Source organism: Pipistrellus kuhlii, unplaced genomic scaffold, assembly GCF_014108245.1.
Source record: "Pipistrellus kuhlii isolate mPipKuh1 unplaced genomic scaffold, mPipKuh1.p scaffold_m20_p_3, whole genome shotgun sequence".
In the NCBI taxonomy this organism is placed as follows: Eukaryota; Metazoa; Chordata; class Mammalia; order Chiroptera; family Vespertilionidae; genus Pipistrellus; species Pipistrellus kuhlii.
The window spans coordinates 60,505,171-60,532,148 of NW_023425529.1; the positions used below are offsets into that span (position 1 = coordinate 60,505,171).

General features: G+C 41.9%; 1 protein-coding gene across 1 annotated transcript in view; it reads left to right on the forward strand.

The window, feature by feature from the left end:
• Positions 1-26,978, forward strand: part of TPH2 (tryptophan hydroxylase 2) — a 98,405-nt gene that overhangs the window by 64,071 nt on the left and 7,356 nt on the right. The window contains exon 9 of the mRNA XM_036458379.2: positions 21,521-21,616. Within this exon, the coding sequence (XP_036314272.1) occupies positions 21,521-21,616 (96 nt within the window). The remainder of the gene's footprint in view (positions 1-21,520; positions 21,617-26,978) is intronic.

A 26,978-nucleotide genomic window follows, 5' to 3' on the forward strand; every position in this document is an offset into this window, starting at 1 on the left:
CTGTGATGTGCTGTCAAGGAATCCATCTAAGGAAGAAAACACCCCCACCAGGACTAATGGGACCGCCAAACTCTGTCTGGTCCCAGCTGCGTTCAAACTTCTGGGTTCTGATTTCAGAGGAACCAGGCTGTTGCCTGGAGCTACTGCCTTCCGTTGCTACATTTATGCCCGTTATTTATTCTGACATTTTAATAATGCTCAGTTTTGAGAATGAAGCTATCTCCGCTGTTTTATGTGGGCAATGGTTTCCACGCCCTGAGAACCATTTAAATGAAACTCTTTTGTATCTGAAGAAATTGATGCCACTGCTTGGTAAATGCATTTCAAATGAATTGTTATACATGTAAATAATTTGCCCTCTGGTGGGCAATGAATAAGGCCACTGGTTTCGGCAGCTGCACTCTTTTCACGCTCATCATTGCTGCCCGGGGTCTGTGTGTGATAGATATGCAAAAACCCTCTCAATAAGGGCTGTGGAGACTGCGCTATAATTTTGAGACCAGCCATTTCCCACTGTAGTGCTGGCTTAAGTGGGCTTAATAGATTAGTGGCTTCTCTAAAGGTTGTAAACGTGAATGCCTCCAGGGACCAGATGGGTAGCAAACACGTGTGAAACAGCCTGATGTCAGATGATAAGGAGTACTGGAGCCTGTGGAGGACAGGAGAAGGCACGTTACACCTTCCAATTCAAAAATTAAAGCAAGACTAAAGCTCTTTGGCTACATGTTATGTCTGTGAGCCGAAACAGAAGCTCTCGGTTGCCAGCCCTTGTATCTAGAGCTATATTATATGCTAGACTATCAGCCGGTCCTAGAATCATCTTCATATCATAGTGAACATCCTCAGTGCCTTTTTGCGGGACAATGGCTATTTTTTTTTCCCTAAGAAAAGATGGCTATTACAGTGTTCACCAGAAATAACTATCTCAGTGTTGTTTGAATTATAATTTATACTTTTAAGCAGTTCTAAGCAAGACTGTCATACATATATGTTGAGCACGTGTCAGAGATCGATTTAACTCAACAATGAGAGAAAAGCAGGGTGGTCAATCCAGCTCTGAGAGGAATTGTGGGATTGAGACTATCTAGTCGCTGAAAGAAAGAATCAGGTGCAAAATGGCTTCTGCTTTACAGGGCAAGAAACCATCACGTTGAAGTTATCTTTTCTACCAGGTAGAGACCATTTGTGCATCTAGTGAATAAAAATAACGTGCAACTTATCAGTCTTTACAAGGTAGCATCCAACTCACAGCATGTGGGCCCATCGGTAAACAGGAAGTCAGACCAAGGTTATGTAGCTCCTCCATCAGTACTTTTCTTTGTAATATAAAGTAACCTAGGGATCTTGTGGACATGCAGATCCTGGGCACACAGAATGAAGCCTGAGGTGTGATGGCATTTCTGACAAGATCTCAGGTAATGCTGATGCTGCTGGTCCAAGAGAAGCCAGGGACCTGTTAGACAGATGGGCCTGTGCTCAAGTATGTCTTTGAATAGGCACATGGTAACCTTTATTATCTTAAAAATATATTTTTATTGATTTCAGAAAGGAAGGGTGAAAGAGAGAGAGAGAGAGAGAGAGAGAGAGAGAGAGAGAGAGAGAGAAAGAGAGAGAGACATCAATGATGAAAGAGACTCATTGATTGGCTGCCTCCTGCACGCCCCCACTGGGGATCAAGCTACAACCCAAGCATATACCCTGACAGGGAATTGAGCCATGACTTTCTGGTTCATAGGTTGATTCTCAACCACTGAGCCACGCTGACTGGGCAATCTTTTAAACCTATTTTCATGTTTGATACTTTCTCTTAAGAACTGGATTAATAAGGTATCAGCAGATAAATTCTGTGTGGCATGAGATGAGTGTATGTAGGACTTATTATGGGCCTGAAGTTGGACCCTGGAATCTAGGAGTGCCCTGTCATTGGTTCTGTCTTACATGTCTGCTCTCACACTCTCCTGCTTCCTGCTATTTTGCCATATGTCTTCTATCATGGAATTATTCAGGAAGGCAGAAACAGAGACTTGCTGATAAGGTAAATTTAGGAGCCAGTCCTAGGAAAATATTGATTTCTCTTCTCCCAAATGTTAGGAAATGTAAGGGGCTCCTTTCACCAGACGGCGAATTCCATCCTATGATGCAGATGGCACCAATTCAGTCTATTCATTTCTCACATCAGAAAGGCATTTGAACAGAAAAAACTGTGCGTCACTCCTAGGAGAAAGCAATCACTATGCATACACCACAGATGTCTCCCAAGCAGCACAAATCAGCCGTGGCCCAGTTGGAATTCTCCCTGTACTGAGAGTTTTAGGTCATCTGTTCAGTTCTGTTGACCCTGACACATGTTTCTGTTCACTTTCTGATGGGAGGAATTCTGTCACCGGGTCTTCCAAAGGAGGTGAGAGAGATGTCTTGGCCAAGGGTAATGAAAGGAGTAAGCAAACATTTCCAGAATATGCTCTCAGAACTGTAGTCTAGTGAAATGATATGAGTTCTATAGAAGGAGGGACCCATGGACAAATATATTTGGGAAACACTGAGTTAAAGTGAAAAACTTTGTTTATAAAGTGTAGGATTTTCCAGAACCTTTAATAAGATAAGGTGCAGAACAAATCTCCACCAGTGAAAAAAAAGTATTTTTCTAAATTTATCAAGCGTTCTCCATTTTAAGATGGAATTGGTTGTAAAACACACCCTTAACTTAATAGTTTTATTTTTTTCAGGGGGGAAAAAAAAGATTCAGCTAGTATTTATCTATTTATTTATTTAATTATTGATTTCAGAAAAGAAGGGAAAGGGAGATAGAAACATCAATGATGAGAGAGAATCATTGATGGGCTGCCTCCCGCACTTCCCCTACTGGGGATCGAGCCTGCAACCCAGGCATGTGTCCTTGGCTGGAATTGAACCTGGGACCATTCAGTCTGCAGGCTGATACTCTTATTCACTGAGCCTAACCAGCTAGGGCCAGAATTTTTATTTTTTATACATTGTAAAGTGAGGCTCCATGTTGGAAATGTTAAAAAAAAAAAAAAGGTTAAAAAGTAAAAATAAAGAAAAGTGAACTTGAGAATTGAGAAACTACATTATATGGTCATAGAAGTCTATTTTTTATGAATGTGTATTAGCATCCCAGACTATTACTATTTCAAGGAGCACAGTTTAGGAACTACAAGTCTAGAATATTTTTTGAAAGGGTTGAATTCATATTTATTTTATTTTTTGCAGGGAAGAAATGTCATAAAATCAGTAATATAGGATTCTGTTTATACTTCATCAAAACAAATAATTTATCTGTTCCAAGTGAAGTTGTTTGCATTGATTGGGGCTTTTGATGGCCAGGAATCAAGTGTGTTTGAATTTTCAGGTATAACCGGTACTTTCTCATGCTGAGAGTGGTAATAAAATGTGCATTCAGTCTTAAACCAATAATCAACTGTAATTCATATTAGAAGTGTAATTGTAAAGGCAACCTCAGTTTATGAATTGCCCATTAATGTTGCCCTGCCTGCCCGCCAAGGACATCAGCTTGTTTCCGGGTCTCCCATGTCTTTGCCTGCTTGGCTGGAGGTTGGGACATTTCAGATGTTTTTAAAAGAAAGCTCTGGCCCTGGCCAGTGTGGCTCACTTGGTTAGAGAATTGTCCTCTACACCTAAAGGTGGCAGTTTTGATTTCTGGTCAGGGCCCATACCTAGGTTTCAGGTTCGATGCCCAGTTAGGCTTTGTATAGGAGTCAACCGATCAATATTTCTCTCTCACATCTCTCTCTCTCTCTCTCTCTCTCTCTCTCTCTCTCTCTCTCTCTTCCTCCCTTCCTTTCTCTCTAAAAAAATTAATTAAAATAAAAACCTTGAGCCAGGACCGGTTTGGAACAATGGATAGAGCGTCAGCTTGGGGACTGAAGGGACCCGGGTTCGATTCCGGTCAAGGGCATGTACCTTGGTTGCGGGCATATCCCCAGTAGGGGGTGTGCAAGAGGCAACTGATCGATGACTCTCTCTCATCGATGTTTCTAACTCTCTATCTCTCTCCCTTCCTCTCTATACAAAATCAATAAAATATATTAAAAAAAAAAAATAAAAACCTTGAGACTTCTTTCCAATCTAAAAAAATAAAAAAAGGAAGTTCTAGCTCCTTCTGAAGACGGACATTAGAAGTGATCATTTCAGTTTCTCTGCAGAAAGCTTGAGTTAATAAGCCCCAGGCTTACTTGGTGCTTGTAGCACCTTTGAAGTAGTTCAAGTGTTTGGATCATTTGGTACAAAGCTCACAAAAGGCTGGAAGGAATGCACTTGTATATATTTTTAATTGAGATGTCTGGGTAGATGATCAGTTTGTGTGTTATTTCCAAGAGTAACCTAACTAAAAGTTAATATCTATTCTGACTCATTGCTTTTCTATGTTTTCCACGCATATAGAAAAGTAGTAGCACGTGTAAAGAACGCTGTATTTCTTTAGCCCCATAGCGCTTATTCAGGTCTTTTTCAGTTTTCCCCATTTGCTTCCCCTGATCTCTTTCCACTAGGGAGCTCCAAGGCCACCTCCTTCTGATGATAGCTGTCTTCTGAGAATTTTGATAGAGGAGCTAAGACTATTTTGCTATATCTGTTTGTATATTTTCCATGTATGATATTCATCGTTGCTATTATGAAGTGTGTGCCATCTACTCACATCATGGTGAGGACACCGCCATTAGTTGGAGTTTAAAAAATGAGCTCGAGCCTGGCTGGTGTGGCTCAGTGGTTGAGCGTCCACCCATGAACCAGGAGGTTGCGGCTTGATTTCTGGTCAGGGAACATGCCTGGGTTCCAGGCTCAGTCCCCAGTGGGTAGTGTGCAGGAGGCAGCTGATAGATGACTCTCTCTCATTATTGATGCTTCTCTTTCTCTCTCTTCCTTCTTCTCTGAAATCCATAAAAATATATATTTAAAAAGAGCTCTCGATTGCCCACTGTGTTTAGAAACAAATCCATTTGCAATCCAGAATAGTTGTATATTTTTGCAACTCAGATTTTTCTTCATCATTTATAACTATGTCCTAGGGGCTTCAGAGAGCTATTTTATAACTGCAGATGAAGAAAACAAAACAAAACAAAAAAAACCCAAAAGAAAAAACAAACCAAACAAAACCCCACAACCTATTTTAGGTATTTGGAAACTCATAAAAATGGAGCTTCTTTGGTAACTGTTTATTCTCTGTGTGCTGAATGAGCTCCTCTGTGCCCACTTAATTTTATCCACATAAATGCCACAAGCCAGCAGTGGGGGTTCCCTCAGTACTTGATGAAGCTGCTATTCAGGATGTTTGATTGGCAGAGTGTAATGTGTTGTGGAGTGGAAATGGTCTGAATCTGAAGTTTGCTCAATGAGGTTTGAGTGCCAGATTAAAAAAAAATATATATTGTTTTTTTGTTTTTAAAGATAGAAAGCTAGAAACATCGATCAGCTACCTCCTGCACACCCCCCACAGGGGATGTGCCCGCAACCAAGGTACATGCCCTTGACTGGAATCGAACCCGGTCTCCTGAGTCCACAAGCCGACACTATCCACTGAGCCAAACTGGTTTTGGCAAGTGTCAGATTTTTTATCCCCAGATTTATTGACATACTGGAGGCCCAGTGCACAGATTTGTGCACTGGTGGGGTTCCTCAGCCTGACCTGCACCCTCTTGCAATCCGGGACTCCCGAGGGATGTAGTAGTACTCAAAGTGGCAGGTGGCCAGGGAGGAGCCCAAGCCTGGGCCAGGCGCTGCTCCCGCTCATCCCAGCCCCGCTGCGCCTGCCACTACCACTCAGTAGTGCTGTCGCGGAGGCAGGAGAGGCTCGCACAGCTAGAGCTGCCCTCACCGGCGGTGAGCCCAGCATCTGGCACCATCAGTCAGCTGAGTGGAGCTCCTGCTGTGGGACTGCAGTGAACACCAGGGGGCAGCTCCTGTGTTGAGCATCTGCCTCCTGGTGGTCAGTGTGTGTCATAGTGATGGGCCAAATGGTCGACCTGTAGCTTAGGGTTTTATATATTATATATAGATAATGGACATGGACACATAACAATGTGTAAGTTTAAGGTAAACAACTTGATATAATACACTTATATATTGCAAAATGATTAGTCGGCTAACACCTGCATCATATCACATAATTGCCATTTCTTTTTCTGAGACAGACATTTAAGATTTACTCTTTTGGAAACTTTCAAGTATATAATATAGTATTATAATCACCATGCTGTGCCTTAGATTCTCCAGAACTTATTTATCTTATTATTGGAGACTTGTACCTTTTCACCAATTGTTTCTTTTATGAATTTGGCATTTTAGATTCTACATACAAGTAATATCATAAAGTAGTTGTCTAGTTGTCTTCCTCTGTCTGACTTAATTCACTTAGCATAATGCTCTCTAGATCCATTCTTGTTATTGTAAATGGCAGAATTTCCTTCTTATGACCAAATAACACATACATACACACACGCATGCACATGTGCACACACACACATCATTGATGGACACTTAGTTTGTTTCCATATCTTGACTATAATACAATATTTGAATAGTTCTGCAATAAACATGAGAGTGCAGATATCTCTTTGAGATCCTATTTTTATTTCCTTTGAATATATACTCAGAAGTGGGATTGCTAGATTGTATGGTAGTTCTATTTTTAATTTTTTTGGATAAACATTCATATTGTTTTCCATAGTGGCTGTACCCATTTATCTCCTTACCAACAGTGTAAAAGGGTTCCCGTTTCTCCACATCTTCATTAATATTTGTTATCTCTTTTTTTTTGAGTTATATAAGTGCCAGCTTTGTTACTTTCTAACCTGTACTCAAGGACAGATTACATGATCTCTTTGTGCCTCAAATGTCTTCTTGAAATGGCGATTTTCTTCTGAATGAAGAGCAAATGAGATGAAATACTTTAGTGATGTATGCCATGCCATTATCTACCTCATACCTTACCCAAGAAACCCTAACCTCACCAAAGGAACTAGTGTTATAATTTAAGTAAATTTAAAAGTCATTTTAAGACCTGAAATCCTCTAGGTCTTCATCTAGAGCTAACTTCTTCCTGTGATTCGAAAGCCCTGACATTGAGCCTTCTTACTTTTTTTTTTTTCAAAGTAAGCCAGAACGCATTCATCAAGCACAGAAGACTTTTGCAATCATTTCAATTTCCATAAAGATGTACAAAAAAAAAAAAAGGAGTTTTCTGGTTTAACTACAATGGAGCAGACTCTCAAAAATCTTACACTTGTATTAACAGAAATATCTGTGGTATAATTCCATTGCTACCAAAAGCAGAGAGAAGATGGTTGGAATTTTTTTTTTTATGAGCTAGAATAGCAGAGGTAACATTATATTAAACTATAGGAATTTAATTACCCCATTCCACAAATGTAGTTTTCATATAAAAGAGTCAAAAGGATTTTCAGGGCTATTCTTCTGAACTGTGATATAAAAACCCAGAATGCAGTTAGCAGATGTAAAAAATGTATTACGGTACATTATGAGCCACCGCAATGAAAGGAAGCACAAAGGGGAACACGGCATGACATTGAACACACAACGATTAAAAATCTTTCTGCTCCCTTCTCAGAAATATTGTACGTTGCTTAGAGTTTTATATGCTTGCCTCCGCAAGGATGGCATTTTTGGGATATTTCTGATGGGTGGATTTTATACTGAGGTAAGGTTTCGCAGAAAATGGAAATGCTGTCATTTGAGGGCTTAAATCCAGAGAAGGTGTAAGTAAGAATGCTGGGAGGGTTGGTAGAAATCAATCACCCAGGAGGCCTCATCATTCTTCCCCGGGTCTGCAAGGCTGTCTTTACAGTGTCCATAAAAAACCATTCCCTGAGCACTGAAGGGAAGACTGAGGCAGGGCGACTGGGGAACTCCTTTATGGCAAAGTCTGGACAAAAACCATCGTTTCTCCTCCTTGTTACAGAAGTGACCAATGTTCATTGTAGAAATTTTTTTTAATGAATAAATAAGGAAAAGAATATAAAGATCATTTGCAACATCATGGTGGTGATAACACTGTTAACATTTGGGTCCATAGCCTTCCAGTTTTCCTGCCAAGTCATTTTGCCAAGTCAAGTAAAAGCGAGCCCTGGCTTTGGGGAAAGGAGCAACGAGGTGCTCATCCACTTAGCAAAGACTGGTGCTGTCAGGAGAGGCTTTATCTTTTATATCCACGGAAGACAGAGCAAGTAGGAAGTTCTCTTAGAAATACGGGGTGTATGACTTTTTCTCACATAAGTTGCAGTGTTTTACGAAACATCATATGTAGCTAATGAGTTTCATTTGTTCGTTCTTTCTTTCTTTCTTTCTTTCTTTCTTTCTTTCTTTCTTTCTTTCTTTCTTTCTTTCTTCTTTCTTTCTTTCTTTCTTTCTTTCTTTCTTTCTTTCTTTCTCTTTCTTTTTTGAGGAGTTGTCCAATACAACTTTTATATTTTAAACTTGATTTCCATACATATTTTAATCTTTGGTCTTGAAATGTTGCATTAGTCTCGTCACCATCAGAGAGTGCTACTTTGATCAACATTCACCTTCCTTTTGTTCTCTTTTTGAGTACGATCATAAACAACTTTCCTCATAGCACTTGATCTCAGATAATCATACCATCGGGAGTAAAAGAGAAAACCGGAATCAAATAGAGTGAACCCTACGGTATGCGACACTCTTGGTTTTCCTCGAGCCTGCGTATCTGAGGAAACTGCTAGTGAGGCAGTATGTGTAGTGGGTAATTCAGAGTGCAGACTTTACGGCCAAATGACCTAGGTTCACATTTAGACACTATCCCTTACTGGCTGGGTAACCTTGGGTGAGTGAATTAACCTCTCTGTGCCCTAGTTTCTTCATCTTTAAAATGAGAGCAATGATGCTATCAGGTCTTATAGAACTGTTGGGGATTAACGAGATAACGCATTGAGATGAAGCTGCCCAGCACAGTGCGAAGTGTCCAGTAAATGCTAGCTAGTGAATATGACATGACTGTGCTCTTCAGAGTCTAGTGGCCACATCAGTGAGACAGGAAAGGCCCCTGCAGAGGATTTCTACTCTTCCGTGTGACCTTGGGTAATTCTCTAACTTTCAAGAACGTAGGTTCTCTCTTCTGAAATGCAGACCATGCAGTTGATAATACAAAGGGGTTTTAGAGGGAGACAGCATGCTACCTGCCATGGGAAGGGCTTTAACCATAAATAATAGAGGGAAGACCTCCTTTAAAAGATGTCAACTTTCTCCCTGGAGATGGAGGAGGCCTCCCCTGACTTAATTAACACACCTCCCTTGAGTGAACATAAAGAAAGGCAAGTCGCAGAAAACAGCCTGGGAAAAACAAATGAATAAATATTGTTTGTGCCAGCAAAAGCACATGAAATATGAAATGCTGACTAAACTTTTCAAGCAGATTAGGAGTGATGCTGTTCATTGGTACATGCAGCCCTCCCTTAATAACTGAAGAAAGCAATAAATTTGGGTTTTCAAACCTTGGCTGCCCCTCCTTATGAGTTTGTTTCTGAGACTTCAAGCCAGGTGTTTGCACTTCAGCTGTAAGATGGCTGCATTAACACAGAAGTATGCAGAGAAGCTATTGGAAGATTTCCAAAAGATGTCTTTTGCTCTTGTTTCAATGCATTTTTTTTTGGATGTGTCTCCCTCCATGTTGGTAACAGGGGTCCTATGCTGGTGTCTAATTAGCAAGGTTTAAGAGTTCTCTGTAATAAAACAAGGGTATGTACCTTCAAATGGCATGCTTTAGAAACATTTAAATGTTTCACTTTCACAAAAACCTTTTTTTGGGATGTTCACTTATTCCTCCCTTGAATATCATTGGAAAGACTTAGTTCTCCCAAGATAAAAGTCAAGGCTATAATCGGCAGGAAAAGGAGCGTTGGATTCTGCTTCTTTGCTAAGGTGATCGAGCAAAGGTATGACCTTGTTGGATTCCTGCTAAATATCGTTTTTACAACTCTGATAGAATCAGTTATGGCCCATTCTTTTACTCATTTGGTAATATTTACTGAGCCTCTACCATGTGCTGGGCATTGGTAATTCAACTGTGAAACAGGTAGACGTGGTCCCGTTTTTTGGGGACTTAGAGTCTAGTGAAGGATACTGATAGGGAGTTAAATGTAACTTGATAAATGCAAAGGTAGGGGAAGGACGACGCTTATACCTGTTTCAGCATGTGGAATGGATGATCAAAGGTATCTTAAGGGGAGACGTTCTCAGCAGTCAAATTGGTAATTTTTAATTTGCTGTTATATATACTTACGGATAGAGCAGAGGTTAACAGTTCGGGAAAATTTTACATCTCAATGGATTATCTGCATATTGGAGAGCTCCTTAGGTTGGGTTTCAGGAACTGTTGAGGTGTAATTAAGCCCGTAATCTTCTGCCCAGAAGGAATTTCTCTATAGAATTTGAGCCAGAGACAAGAGGAATCGGCCACAAAGACAACTATGGTCTTAATCACCTCAGAGCAGGAAACTGTCACCATGATATCTATCGCTCTTACACCGAGTCAGCATTTGAGTCTCATAATGCCCCTTCAAGATGAGCAGGACTCTTTACGGTCCCCTAGCACAGTCCCTGGCATCCAGGTGGTGCTGGACACACAACTGGGCCTGGATAAACACTTGGCCAGGAAAGGGATCCCCACTTTATAAATGAATAAAGGGTGGTTTGGATAAGTGAAAAGACTTGCTCAAGGCCATACAGTAAATAATGGCAGGGACTGAGCGATTCGATGTTCTGAGTCCCAATCTATGATACCAAACTGCTTCTCAGGAGTGTAGGAGGTCAGGGCATGGTGTGACCAGGTGAGGCAGCCAAGACAGGCGCTTGGTGTCCCTGAGGCAGGTGATGGTTTCAGAAGAGGGATTCAGAATCTTTAAGTTTTACTATCCCCTGGGATTACAAATCATGCCCTCTGTGCTCACTGATGTTTCTGGGAACAAAATAACTACATATTTAGCCTATGCTGTGTTACTTGGCTGATCCAAAGGCCACAAAGGCAATGAAGACACTTTCCCAGGGCAAGCTATAGAAGGACGGTTTCAGGCAAGCTAGATAGACCCCTGTCTTTTCTGACACACAGCTCAGCTTCCAAGAACATGGCATAAATTCCCGGGGTCTGCAGTGTCCAAGTCACTGAGGGGACTGAGAACACAGGGAGAACAGTGTGGTGTAGTACAAACAAGATAGCTATTGGGGGTCAGGCACATCTGATTCCAATCCAGCTCTATCAGCCCTAAACTTGCCCAAATTACTCAATTGAGTCTCAGATACCCTATCTATAAAATGGAGGATTTACATAGTGAGCATTTCCTACATGTTAGTCATTCATTTTATTTTTTCCATTTTATGGACAAAAGAACCTAAGACTGAGAAAGGCTCAATAACTTTCCTAAGGTGAAGTAAATGGCAGAGCCTGCCCTTGAACCCTCGTTCTTTCACGCCTCGGTTAATGTGCCAAAACCACCATACTCTATCACCTCTGCACACCTGCCTCCCGAGGCGTGAGCATGAGGTAAAGTGCTTTGCACGGTGCAAGCATGTAGGTTTCAGTAACTGGCAGTGATTACTGGTAAAGACGGAAGCCCAACAGAGCTGAAATGCTGTCTAGCTGTTGGATCACCCACGGGCCCCCATTGTGACAGGGACCCCAGTTTACAGGTAAGTCTTTCAGCTCCATTTATACGCACAGATGGTAGTGTCGACTCTGAGTGTGAGAGATGATGATGGTCGTGGTGGCAGTTAGTGACTAGAAAAGAGACGTTGACTTCATTAATAAAAACTTCCAATAGAAGACTGTTTGGTGCAACAGAGCAGGGAGAATGGCTCTCCCCACTGAACGTGCCTTTCTTGTCAGCTTTCAGACATATGATCATCCTCCAGGATTCCAGGTCTCGCCTGGAAAGAAATAGCTGAGAACGTTCAAGCTCCGTAGCCCAAATGCCGAGGAGGGCGTTGCTTGTAACGCAGAGATAAAAATAAAACGACCCTCTAAAGGCAGTGGTGACTACCCCCGGTTTACTAGGGAGTCAGTAAAAACCTCATTTTTCAAACCAGCATTCAAGAGCTGACCTTTAGAATCACCACATCTGGGGAGAATGTGTGATTTGATGCAGAACATTTTAGGGCATGCCGAAAAAACGAATGGCCAGGAATGCGCTCATCAGTTTTCTTCTCCTTCAAGGAGCTAAGAATTGCTTAGGTTATAAAAGTCAGTTCGTGGGCCCTTCTGAATCTATAGCATTTGCTTAAGTAGGTCTTCTGTGCAAAGTAGATTAAGCACATATATAAATGGAATGCTAATCCATGCACCTGGTATGAAATGATGGTCATGTGTGCGCACGTGTGTCCTCAGAGGGAAGCTTAGCCATTTCACCTTACTTAATTATACAAGTTCAGCAAAGGGCCGTTTGGAAGAAGGTGGAATTGCTTTTTTAAAAGAAGAGACACACTGTGTGAATTGCTTTGTTACAGAGATGTCACATTACTACATCTAGGGTCCAAGGAATAATACTGATGCATATAAAACCAGCTTTTGATTTGTGAAACTCAAAGTACCTGCAGGTCCAGAAGGCATTCGCAAGAAGCCTATTTGTATTCATCATACCCTTTGTAAGAACCACAGCGTTATGTGGAAGATAGTTGGAAGGATGGTCATCTCACAGATTCATCTCCAGGTGAAATAGCGTTTGTCTGATCTGGTGTGTCATCATCTGTTCAATGAAGGTCTGGGCAGTGATGCTGACAGAAATTCCTCGTAGCTGCTAATTCTGAGCAGCCTGGGACATGAGGCACCTCAGGGCCTGGATCTATCACAGTCAGACTCTGCTCTACCCTGACCGAGCAGAGAGCATTTTCCCCGGCTAGTCTCCAGCTGGCTCCCGCGTTCAGAAACAGCAAACTGAAAAATTTCCCCTTGACATGTTCTGATGAGGATCCAGATGCCGAAATCAGTGGGTTTTCAGAGTCGCAGCTTGTAGTAATGAAGGAGGCTAGAAGCCACTTAACCACAAGACGGCTAAGCTTCCACAGGAGATACCTGCCAATCAGCCTTCCTTCCTCGGCTCCTGGCAGCCCGGGAGGAGGCTGGCTCTGCCTTCCTCCTGCATGGAGGGCATTGGCTGGTATTGAGGTGACCAATGAGAGAGAGGTCAAGGGACAGATCTGTTTCTGAAGCCTAAGTGGAAACTGATTGGATGGGCACAGTAGAAAGGTTTTCGTCTTTTCAGAGCCTGTAATATTAGGAACTTTACTGATGGTAATGACTACTGGCCTGGAATATCAGCACTGACCCTGTTGTCTTGGGCCACTGGGAAACGCTTCTTGTTTAACCATTTCCTCCCTTCCTTCAATATTTGCAGAGTATCTGCTACATGTCAGGCAGGGCACTATCAACCAGACATTAAACAATAATAAAAACAAAAACAAAAACCAAGTCAAACACTGTCCCTGACCTCAGGGAGTTCCGAGTCTGGTGGAGAGAGAGGCAAGGAGACAGGTGACTTCAGTTTGGATCCATAGGCTACACCGAAGGCGAGAGGAGGACCACCTGCCCCGGCTCACAGGCAGGGATCAGGCAAAGGTGACGGCCTGTGAAAGAGCACTCCAGGCAGAAGGAAGCTGTGTGCAAAGGCCCGGGTGGGAAGCTGGAGGGAGCGCCGTCAGCTGCACAGTTATAAATAGTCCCTGAGTGGTGGGCAGAGGGAGGAAGATGGCTGAGAGAAGAGTCTGGCGGAGGCAGAGGCTAGGTCCTGGGGTTGTAGGCAGTGGGAAGGGCATCAGGTGTCTTACTGGTGGGGTCAGACCAAACCTGGGTTCAGCAACCTCAGTTCTTGGGTTCTGGCCAGGAAAGAATTCAGACCAAGACCCAAACTGTAGGAGAACATTTATTGGGTGGATTATGCAGGTAGAAAAAGTAATTCTTAGAAGAAACGGGCTTAGGACACAAGTTACAGAGGTGAAGGAAGGGCCCTTGCAGCTTGGGAGGGAGGAAGCTGATGGTAATGTGGGGGGGAAGGGGTGGGGAGAAGGGAGAGGGAAAAAGGCCAGGGACAGGCAAGGGTGTGCTTCTGGGAGGGGGAGCGCACTGGGTCCTCTGCCCCAAGGACTTGAAAGGCAGAGACTTTAGGGGAGGGCCTTGGAAAGTTCCTCCCAGAATGCTCAGCAGTCTTCTAGGTGTGTCTTTTCAGTGTTGCGGTCTCCACTGATTGATTGGCCTGCACCAGAGCAGGGGGTCATTATTCAAAGCACGCATCAGTTCTGACATCAGCAGTGGCTGGTTTTGTTGCTCCTCTGGGCCTGGAGCTGAAATACAGTAGAAGCCTAGATGTTATTTCTAAGGAGGAAAGGTCAAGGGATCCAAACCTCATGACCCGTGATCTGCTAGGGGAGGAAAAGTCACCTGGGGGGCAGGTTTTCTCATCCTACAATGGATTGTCCATTGTTAGGCCCCTGGGGCTTTCCATGCTGGTGATCTTCTGTACCTGGACCATTGTCCTTGCTCCTCTCATGTCTGTCTAACTGCCTACAATGGAGGGTCTATTGCGCCATATGAAGAAGCTTGGATCTTTAGGGCATTTCGGGCAGTGAAGTTTCGTGATTGGCATTGGGACCTGCCATTGAGCCCTGAGGATGAAGTGTCTTGCGATGGTTCTTGTCAGGGTTTTAGAGGTGGACCAACTGATGGTGAGTGATTTTGTTACTCCTGTGAGTCCATGAGTGGGAGGAAGAGAATGAAGGATGTTTCTTTCTTTTTCTTTTCTTTTAGATAAAAAAAATACCATAAAACACTAGTAGATTTTGAATGATAATAAGTCAGGTGGTCTCCTTTGAAACTGAAAATGCTCTCAGATAAGCTGAAGAAGGGGCAATAAAACTGAAATGGCCGGAGGGCATTTAAACAAAATCCATTTGTTCTTGAAAGCAACCTGAAAGATAGAGGAAACAGTATTAAGAAGCACACAGAAAAACCCCGACTCACCGGGTGCTGCTGGAAATTGCCTATGCCGACGTATTCTTCAATAAAAGTTGTTTTCTGCTGACGCTTTTTTTTTCCCCTCCTATGGACGATCCTCTTATATTTGATGATCAATTTTCCACAAGGTTTGCCATAATGTTTCCTCAGAGCTTAGGAGTTTTTACATTTTAATTCATTTGATGGCTGTTCTTAACCTGAGACAATATATGCTGTTTGCACAATTCAGGTCATTGTTTTCTAGCTGACAAGACAAGTTGCTCAAATCCCAGCTCTTTTCTTTTCCTCTCCTTGTTTTTGTCTGTCTTGCTTTGAGGAGAATCCCTGGCCAAAGAGGCAGTCTCCACCAGTTCAGGTGGAGCTTGATAGGATAACCCATCACGTGACTTACCTCTACGCCGCCCCCCCCCCCCCCCCCCCGGAAGTACACTTTGGGCTTTCTTACCTCACCTTCTCCTTCACCCCCTCGACCTTATTATTTCCAGTCATTTTCCCTCTGTCCAAAGCCCTTGCACGCAGCATTCCATTGATCTTTCAAAGTCCAACACAAGCTTCATCCTCTCTGTGTTCTGGGACTGATAAGCACACTGTGATTCCAAGACAGAGAAGTTTGTGGCGGGGTACAGAGAGCAGCGTTAAATGACCAGTGTGATATTAATAAGACTCTGGTCTTCCCATCCATAATGGCAGGTTTCTCGAGCATAGAACACTATCTTTCGGTGCTTCTGTAATCTTAACTAGAGCTCAGCGCAGAATCCAATAAATACACATTTAAAATGTATTTTGGATACGTTGTGACTTGGCAAGAGCTCTGGTGGCTTTTATGTAGAGGCTCATGGTAAAATGTGAGTCTAGACATCTGGGTGCAGCTGCAGTGGCTGAAGGCCACCTGGGATGGGTGCAGTGACCGGCCCCCGTATCTGCCAACACGTGAGGAGTGGCTTCTGTGTGCCAAGGGGAGGCTCGGAGAGTGGGGTGAGCGGTCCGTGGTCACAGAGCAGCTGCAGATGACTGCAGATGACTAGTGTCTCTTAGCATTTCTTACGCTCTTATTTCACACAGGATTAGCACAGGGAAAAATCATGAAGCAACATCTCCTTTCTGCTCCCCCTCAGAGCCCAGTCTCAGAGAGCTTTCCCACCAGGAAAACCCTTCTTCTGCTGCAAATAAAGCGTGGGGGTCATCATTGCACCCATTATGATCCGGCTTCATGCGTGACTCTTGGGAGTATTTGCCGTTTACCTAGTTAGTGTGGTGAAGGCCGGGGGAGGGGGACAGGTTGCATGACTCTCAGGAAGAGGTTATATGTTTATTCCCTGGATTCAGGGAATGGGGAGAAATGGGAGGCAAAAGGACCCTTTGAGAGGGAAATTGGAACAGTAAATTTATTTTCCATCAAGAGTTCTTTGAAAAAAAAAAAATTGTTTCATCTCTTTACCTGAAATATGTGTCTTAACAAAAGCTTCAGGCACCTCACACCAAACATAAGAAGGATGTGGCATTGTGGGCTTCTGTTAGTCACCACGTGGGACCAGTGGTATTGTGTTGGTGTGTTCAGTCTCTATGTATGGACTGTGTTCGCTCAAGCTCTCTCAGGACTGCCCATCTGGCTCGCCAGAATTGCTGCAGAAGTGGTGTGCTACCGGCCGTGACCTGACGGTGGCAGCATTGGGCGACCTATCTCAGTCCCTCAGCACCTGCTCTGTGGAAGCACGTCCTGCAGCCTGTTCCACAGCAGGGTTTGGATTTCAGACTGTCACTCAGACTTTCTTCTGCTTAATGGCTCTCTGTATGCAAATGACGCTGCTTTCTTTCTGTGGAAGAGGTCCAGTCTATCATTCCTGTTTTGGTTTCCAGTTAATGATTATATGTAATTATATTCAAATGAAATATTTATAAATAATTACATATAATTAGTGGTACGTAAAACTTGGAATTCATGATCTTCAGGCTTTGCTGAAAGGTAACCTTTAATTTGGGAGGTGCTACTCTTAATATTATTATTTGTTTCTGTTTAAAAGACATTAGTGGCCAAGAATCTGTAATTCTCTTTTACTGTTTTTATAAGGTTCGAGGTTTTTTGTTTGTTTGTTTATTTGTTTTTTAAATAATAAGTAGGCTATTTATTTGGTAACTCTCTAGGGAATATATTATAGATCCACATCTGGAGAATCCTCTGAGGAAAACAAATGATATTTTCTTAATCATCTCAGAAGCAATTAGTTTCTCCTTGAATTCTGAAAGGTCATCACGGGGTCACCCAGTTCAATTCTACTCCAGCCTTGCATTTAACATCAGGCAAAAGAAATGTGCATTCGCCCCTCTTCTCCGTTAGTGACCACCCCCAACCAGGGCAGCCGGCATTTTGAGGGCCCTATTGTTGCTGAAAACAGAAAAAGAAAGTTATCCCGAGCTGGTACATGATTGAAATTTTGCCAACACCAGAGGTTCAGGTACATTTTACCATTTCTCTTTACCTGGTAGCACCCGTGGAGCTACAAATGGTAAAACTGTCTCAGAGCAAAAGGTCTTAATTCAATGGGGGGAGTGGACTGTAGAAGCAGCACCTAGGTGCCTTTCATGGCTGAGGACAACAGGAAACCAAAGGGAAAGGTAGAGAAAGGAAAAGAGCAGTCGGAGCTGTGTAAGGTCAGTTTCCGGAAGGACTCCCAGATGGGGTATGGGGCCCGAGAGTGCTCCTAGTGATGGGAAGAACACACTCTTTCCTCCGGGGTTGCCCTGATTCTAGAAACACAAGGACTAAAGACATAGTGATAGGTGTAGCTTTGAATCTTCAGTTGAGTTGATGCAGACGTTTTAATTCCTCTTAAAATTAGATGGGATGCCAAATCCACGTGAAGACTGTGTGCACAGTGCACCGTATTTTCCCAGGGGCTCCCTCAGCCTGTTTTGGTTTAGGCTGTAACCATGAATATGCATTATGTATGCAATAACGTAGCATAAGGAAAACTGAAGATGCTCTTAATAGGCTGACCTAAAGGCTCCTCTACCTGGCTCCATAGGTGTATTTTGGAGGCTTTAAATCATGACAGCACATTTTTTTTCTTCTTAATAAACTCTTTTGTATGCAATGTTAAGGTTCCAAAAATTTCACATCATGTTCCATAAATGCAATATACATTGGAGAAGTCATCTTAAAGACACACTTAAAGAAGATGCTATGAGATTCTAATTTTCCTATTTGACTTTTATTTCTCCATTTTTCAGTTGTAAGGGAAAAATCATGCATTTATTAATCTTTTACCTAAAAACTTTAAAATACTGGGCTCTAGATCTCTTAAATGTCAAGCATGTAGACTGGTCCTGGGTAAATCACTTAATCTCCTTAAATTTGAGTTTCCTTTTGATAAAATAGGAGGCTGAACTTTCAGTCTTCTTGTTTTATGAGTATACTAGAAGCCCATTGCACGAAGATTCATGCAATAGGCCTTCCTTCCCCTGACTTTGCAAGTCCTCACTCTTGGCTGGAGTACCACTCCTGTAGCTCCCTCCGCCCTGCCTCCTTTTCATAGCAGGCATCCTACCCTGCCCGGCTGCTCAGTACCTGCACCTGCAAATTAACCCGCCAGTTTGGTTGGGTTAATTTGCATATTCACTCCTGATTGGCTGTGGGCATAGTGAAGGTACAATCAGTTTACATGTTTGTCTATTATTAGGTAAGAGATGATAGTTTCTTTTCATTGTAATCAGTATTGTGCAATCTGACACATTACATGGTTTTACTTAGATAGCATATTCTACCTGAAATTATCCTGTGTATTTTCACTTTTCAAAACATATTTACATCTCTTATTTGGACAAACACTTAATTAATTCAGCCCTAATGCATTGGCAGGGCCAGGCCAAGTGATTTTGCGGGCCTCATAGGGTTTGTGGGCTGGATGTGCTCCATTCCTGCCCTAAATCTTTACACAAAAGGCTGTTTGTCAAGCAGGCTGCAGTTTAAATATTTCTCCCTCTGAGTGGCCTTCCCTGACCTCTCCATCTAAAATAGCCATGTCTTTTGCTTAATATCTGACACATCACATGGTTTTATTTATATAGCATATTCTACCTGAAATTATCCTGCGTATTGATTTCTGTTGTTGTTATTGTTGCCTGTCTCATCTCAGAATAGCATATATGCTTCATGGGGATGGGGACTTGGCTACTTTGTTCCTTGCACATCCTTAACAGTGAAAGCAGAGCCTGGCATATAGGTACTCAAGGAGTGTTTATAGAATAAGTGAATGAATGAATAAATGAATGAATAGATGCCGTGTTTCCCCGAAAATAAGACATCCTCCGAAAATAAGACCTACTTACAGGTTTCCTTCTGAGTGAAATATAAGGCATCCCCCGAAAATAAGGCCCCCTTAGGCTAAACATGAGAGATTTGGTCCACTGATTCTGAAAGAAATGGAGTCACAAGAAATTCACCAGTAAATTCAGGAATTGGATTGTTATGATGATGTTCCAGAAGATGATGACACTATTGTCATTGAATAAATGAGTAAATTCTTGATACTGTAGGATTCACAGTTTGTCTGGTTTGTGTTGACAACTACCATACTACCGTACCGTATACAGGTAATAAATTTCCTTTATTTTCATTTAACAATAAATGTGTACCGTATTCTTCTTCATGGAAAAATAAGGCATCCCCTGAAAATAAGACCTAGAGCATCTTTGGGAGCAAAAATTAATATAAGACACTGTCTTATTTTTGGGGAAACAGGGTAGAGAGGTTGTGGTCACATAACTAATTAAAGGCAGGGCTCACACTTGAACGCAGTCCTCATTATGTTTCTTTCCTCCAGGTCATACTGCCACACAGCAAGCCTTATTAACTTAGAGATAATTCTTTCACTTACTCTTTATTTATCCACCAAATGTTTATGGAGCGTATCGTGTTTTAGACTCTATTCTATATTCTTGGTTCTCAACCAGAAGTGATGTTGCTCCTGTGGGAACATAGTTCAATGTCTAGTGACACTTGTGGTTGTTATAACTGGAATGGGGGAGCTACTGGCATCTAGTGAGCAGAGGCCAGTAAACATTCCATAATATGCAGGACACCCACCCACCCATCCAGTCAATAGAGAATTATTTAGCCTGAACTGTCCATAGTGCTGAGCTTGGGAAACCCTGTTCTATGTGAACAGACAGACTCCTGTTCTCACGGAGTTTATAATCTAGGGTGTGGGAGAAAAATGACAAATGGTACATACCAAACATAAATAAAGTGAAGACCATGTCAAAAACGGTGGTGTGATGGGAAAGAAAGAGAAGTCAGAACACAGGAGGAGTGCTGGTAGGCCCAATGGGTGATGGGGGTAGGAAGGGCTATAATCTTAGCTTCCTTGGGAGGTGAACCAGGAAAAGAACAATTTGCTTCTGGAGGTTTAGCTCCATGACCTGGACTGACCAGACCTTTGGGTCCAGCCCAGTGCTGCACGGCATTAGCCTATGCAACTTCAGGTCATCCTCACCCTGAAGAAACAGAAAACCTTCCTGAACCAAGGGGCATGTTAACCTCCAAATAAAAATAGAGCAACTGGCAGGGGTTGGAAATATTATCTTCTGCCCCTTTCAGGAGTGTTGAAATTCTCCTCTTTCTCAACACCTTCAGCACTCTGTCATCGCTAATGCAGGACGGTGTTAATTTGATGCAAGTTTTATTGCTCATTGTCAGCTTCTCACTTTTTTCTCAAAGCAAAAATAGTGTGATTTCAGCTTCTCTCAAGAATTCTGTGAGTTTATGGTTGTACAGGGGTTTCTGTCTGTCTAGGTTAATTTCCTAAACTCAACAGAAACAATTGTATAGTTTAATATCTTGGGAACGTTGTAGTAGTTGATGCTGATATACCACAGGTCAATGAGATGGTTCTTACTATATATATATTTAAGTATATATACAGTTATCACTAAAAAACATACTAAAATTGTGGTTTTGGTAATTTGGTTGGCATGTACTTGGTTTATTGGTCTCTCTCTTGTTTCTTTACCAATCATTGGCATCCCGAAGGTACTCAGCAAATGTTTGTTGAATAAATAAACAAACTGCAAAAATCAGTTTGGGATTGCTAGATTCTATATTTATGTTTTTGCATAAGCATGAACTAATTGATATCACTGAAATACAACTTAGCACACATAATAGCATATTCTTATAGCATTATCATGATAGCATATTCATTTATTTCTAAATCTTTTTTTAAAAATTATTATTATTATTTTTTTACTTTTAAAATTATTGCATGGGATCTGATTTGACTCACAAGGTTTCTGAATGTAGCAAGCATACGACTTCTAGTGGTTGATACCTTTTCTGTATATCTGTAACCTAGAAAGGGATTATTAAATAGGAAAATAGATTTTAATAAATATCTTTGCTTGTAAATTGACATGGTTGAAGAAATTATGCACAGTGTACCATTTTATTCTGGGTGCCATTTTATTCTAAGGAAGAACTTGAACAGTTTACTGGATGTGTTGATTTTTTTTTTTTTTTAGTGCTATTTCTTTACAATCGAGTTTGGCCTCTGCAAGCAAGAAGGGCAGCTGCGGGCATATGGAGCTGGACTGCTTTCTTCCATTGGAGAATTAAAGGTATGAAGCTGTGAATGGAAGTATCCTTCCCATGCAAACTGGTTCAAGGTCATGGAAAATATTGATTTGTTTGCACATTTCTACTTGCAGATACTCCATAAATATTTAACATGGAGGAGTTGGCACCTCACCATGGGTGCTAACCTAACTTTTTGCACTTCTGAAAACGGGTCATGCCTTTCTGGCCTGTGGCGTGACGCAAATGGATGAGCAGCAATGTGCACAATCAACAGGAATGACAAATGTATGCTCACATGTTGGCTAACAAATGACTGCCCTAAATTCAGTGCTGCAAAGTGGGCAATGAGCCGGCAGGGCTCCCACTCATAAAAGCTTCCTCATGAGGGTGCCTTGGCTGCTCTCACTTCTGTCACCCCCACACCTCCACTGGACTCCCCAGCATTTATTCCCAAAGAGGAATTTGACATTATTTTAACTGCTTCCAAGTTAATGAGTATTAAAGCATATGTGGACATATATAATTTAGAAAAAGACTAAATAAACATATGGTTATTTTACTAAATAGTATCTAAAATGTGTAATGCGGCCAAGACCGGTTTGGCTTAATGGATAGAGTGTCGGCTTGGGGACTGAAGGGTACTGGGTTTGATTCCGGTCAAGAGCATGTACCTTGGTTGCGGGCATATCCCCAGTGGGGGGTGTGCAAGAGGCAGCTGATCAATGATTCTCTCTCATCGATGTTTCTAGCTCTCTATCTCTCTCCCTTCCTCTCTATACAAAGTCAATAAAATATATTTAAAAAAATAAAAATAAAATGTGTAATGCAGAGAAACCAAGATGGCGGCATAGGGTAGACACCCGAATGCAGCCTACCACAACAAATTTGAATTTAGAACTAGAAAACATGGGAGGCATTGCCATGAAGCACCAGACAGCTAGCTGAGAGGAGGCTCTGTCATCTGGGAAGGAGAGAGAAGGCACGCTGAACCTCAAGAACTGTGAAAGTACGGAGAACTGTGTGCGCGAAAAGGCGCTGGCTTACTCCCAGTGCACTGAGAGGAAGGGCCGAACAGAGATTGCTGCTGGCGTACTTCCGGTGCACCAGAGGGCGGGCCGGGCTGAGTTCGCTACTGGCTTACTCCTGGCATGGAGAGGGCGGACAGCTAACACGTGGCTCGCTTTCTTGTTCGAGAGGAAAACAGAATCACCCTATTGCTCTGATAGACGACCCCAGACAGGGAGAGGCCAGACTGTCAGGCAGTGGGCAGAGATCTCTCTGAGGTATGTGAAGCCAGAGGCCATTACTGCGGGACTTGGGGAGGAGCCAAAGGGAAAACAAAGCTTGTCTGCACCAACCTGAGACTCTGCCCCATCCAAGCTGAGCACAGAAGTTCTCTCAGAGGCTGGCTTTCTCTAAGGAGGGATTGGCCGGAATCCAAAGCTTGTCTGTGCCTTTACCAAAGAGGTGCATGCGCCTGCAACCAATCTTCCGAAACTCACCACGAACAGGACTTTTCTAAGGCAAGACTGGCAGGGAACCAAAGATTGTCTGTGCCACCCCAAGACCCCGCCCCATCCAAGCAGAGTACAGAAGCTCTCCTAGCTGAGACACTGCTGATCCTCACAGCCAATTGGCTTGGAGATCAACGCTTCCCAGTGATACCAACAATAAGCAAGGCTTAACAACAAGACTTTACACACAGCCCACAAAGGGCTACACCAAGACTGTCCACAGCAGGTAACTGGGAAGGCTGTGCTACTGGGCTCTACCAGAACACCTAGCACACAAAACTATTCCATCAAATCAGGAAAACAACTAAAATGCAGACAAGAGGAAGACACAAAGGAAGGAGATGGAGGAAAAGAAAAGATTGGACATTGAGTTCAAAACTACAGTTATAAGGTTATTCAACAATATCCTAAAAAAGGCCCATAAAATAAATGAGAGCTATGAAGATATGAAAAGGGAGCAACTAGAAATAATAAGGAATCAACTAGAAATGAAGAAAACATTGTCTGAAATAAAAAATATTACACAGAGTCCTAAAAACAGACTGGAAGATTGCAAGAATCAAGACAAAGATTTAGAACACAAAGAACCAGAGGACACTCCTCCACAGAAGCAAGAAGATAAGAGAATCCAGAAAGTTGAAGATAGTATAAGAAACCTCTGGGACAATTTCAATTGAACCAACATCAGAATTATGGGGATCCCAGAAGAAGAGAGAGAGCAAGATACCAAAAGAATACTGGAAGAAATAGTGACAGAAAACTTCCCCCACCTGGGGAAAGAAATAGACTTATAAGTCCAGGAAGCCCGCAGAACCCCAAACAAAAGGAATCCAAGGAGGACCATACCAAGACACATCATAATTAAAATTCCAAGAGCAAAAGACAAAGAAAGAATATTAAAAGCAGCAAGAGAAAAGCAGGTAGTTACCTATAAAGGAGCACCCATACGATTGTCAGCTGATTTCTCAACAGAAACGATGCAGGCCAGACGGGAATGGCAAGAAATATTCAAGGTGATGAATAGCAAGAAACTTCAGCCAAAAATACTCTACCCAGCAAAGCTATCACTCAGAATCAAAGGCCAGATAAAGGGCTTCACTAATAAAAAAAAGCTAAAGGATTTCATCACTGCCAAACCAGAATTATATGAATTGCTGAAGGGAGTTATTTAGAAAGAGGAAGAAGATAAAGATAAAAATTATGAACAACAAATACATAACTATCAACAAATGAATCTAAAAACCAAGAGAATTAAAAAATCTGATAAACAATATTAACTAGTGAATATAATAGAATCAGAGGTATGAAAGGAGACTGGACTAATGATTCTCGGGGAATAGGGGAGTGGGGGTGCGGGAAGAGACTGAACAAAAACTGCACCTATGGATGAGGACAATGGGGGATGGGGAAAGGACAGAGGGTGGGGTGGAACCTGGTGGAGGGGAGCAATTGGGGGAGGGGGGAGAAGAACACATTTGTAATAATCTGAACAATAAAGATTTGTTAAAAAAAATGAAATGAAATGTGTAATGCTGCTAAAGGAATGCTGTTTCTCACACCCCACCCCCTTAAAATATAGTAAATTATTATTTATTCAGAAATTTTTGGGCCTGGGGCATCTGATAATTTAAATATTCTGGTTCCTTCAGAATTTCTATCTATAGCATTGGAGGAGAGTAAGTTTTGATGAATTTAGAATGAGATGTGAAATATAATCTAGAAATAGTACTGAAAATAATTTAATATTTCTTGGATTATTCAGACTAAAATTAAGGTTATGGGCTATCTTAGGGTTTTTATTTTGAGTATTGATTATCCTTATGTAATAGAATTAGGAAATATGTGATAATTGGAAGTTTTTGGTTGTTTCTGTTCTTGAACGATTCAATTTAACTATAATTTTATCAGGTCCTCTCATTCGTCACACATTTGGTTGAACACCTAATATGCACCCTGTATACAGTGCCAGTCACTGGAACATACAAATATAAATAATGAGGAAGAATAAGAATAAGAAGAAAATAACAACTACTTCAGCGGACACTTAAATATAGACCTTAGTATTTTAGATATTTTAGCCATATAAACCCATTTAATTTTCATAACAACATAATGAGATAAGCATTCCAGATGAGAAGACTGAGGTATAAAGACACTAAGGAACCTGTCCAAGGCCACGCAGCTAGTCAGTGTTGGAGCTGGACGCAACCACATCCAGGCAGTCTGGGCTCCGGGCTCTGAACCCTTCCCCATGAGGCTACACTGCCTGGGTCCCTGTTACTAAGGAGTTCACCTCTAGTGCAAGAGAGAACCAGTCAGATAACACAGACACTGTGGCAGATGTGCCTGGCACCGAGTGGGCCATGCCCGGGAAGGCCTCCTGAGAAGGCCCAGCTGCCCAAGCTGAAGGCTGACTTTGAGGAGGACGAGATAACACAGATCAGCCATCGGACAGCAGTGTGCGTGCTCTCGTCAAGCCTGCCCCATTTAGGGAGCTGCCTGAGGTTTGGCATGGCTGGAATTGATGGTACTACTTAGCATAACAAAAGCCTGATGTAATGTGGTGAAATATTTTTCTTTTTTTTACTAAATTCTCAACAAAAATAGTCCATTTGGGATTAATCTTAGCACAGCGGCCAGAGCCCAGAGCAATGGTATGATGTCATGTACCTGAAAGACTCAGGCCTTCTATAGAGTGCTTTTTTATTTCCCTGAAAAAAGATTAGCCAGAAAACCATGTAGCTCTTGAGCTACATCTATTTACATTCTCCTCAGAGGCTTTATAAATCACGCCAGAAACAAAAGAAACAAATCTCTCTTATTGCCTCAACTTTCGACAAGGTCCTCTGATCTGGTTAATGAGGCATGCGTAGGCAGCACTGGAGTGAAACTGTTGGTTTTGTTTCTGTTGGTGTGGATGGAATCGTCTGGAAATGGAAATCAGCCAGAAACATGTACACCGACCGAAGGGCATTGTCAGCCATGAATCTTCCTGTTCTGGTCCATCACCTCTGGTCATTAGCATTCTTCCATTCTCAAATTTCAACACTCCAACATCCCTATGATTGCTACTGTGGGCCGTTTTTACAATTCAGGCATTCTTTCTACAAGAAAAATCTCCTGATAGTTCACAGGGAATACAGAACGTGATGCAGATTCTCTCGAAGCAGCCTTCCCTCTCTCCATCCCTGCCCATTCTGCCCCAGGCAGAGCCTCTCACACACTTCTCAACACTTCAGTCTAACTTGTACTTAGCTGGTCAGTGATAGTCCTTGATCTAAGTAGGGATAACTTTATTAATAGCATTATTATTATTCCAGTGTAAACACCCTTACAATTTTGGATCCAGTTACCTTATGTGGTAAAATATTTTTGTGTTCCACCTGCAGCCCAAATGTAGGTCCCAGCTAAGTTGTTGAAGGTTTTGGTGTAGTCTTTATAACTTTTACATAAATATTATCAATTCACCTTCTCTGCTTGAATAGACACGCTTTAAACCTTGTGCTTTAAAAAGGCTAGATTCTCCTGGGCATAGATGTTGCACTTCAGAACTGAGCAAATATTTCCAAGTGGTATATCTATGGTTTGGAGGATAACTTTCATTTTTCTGTCTTATTTTTTCGATAACAACATTGCCTTTTTTTCTTACAATTTTGATAATACTTATTTTTATCTTTAAAGACAGAAACAAAAATATGAAAAAGCTTGTAAAAGCTAACATTAATCTGATAGACATAAAGGCTGTTTTTCTTTCTTTTTTTAAAAAAATTTCAGCAATGGTTTATCTCTCTTTTGTCCTAGTTATCTGTTTTGTCATGAGCTTTCAGAAAGTCTAAAAGTTTGTTTATCAGAGAAATATAAGTACCATATGATTTTACCCTCATGTGGA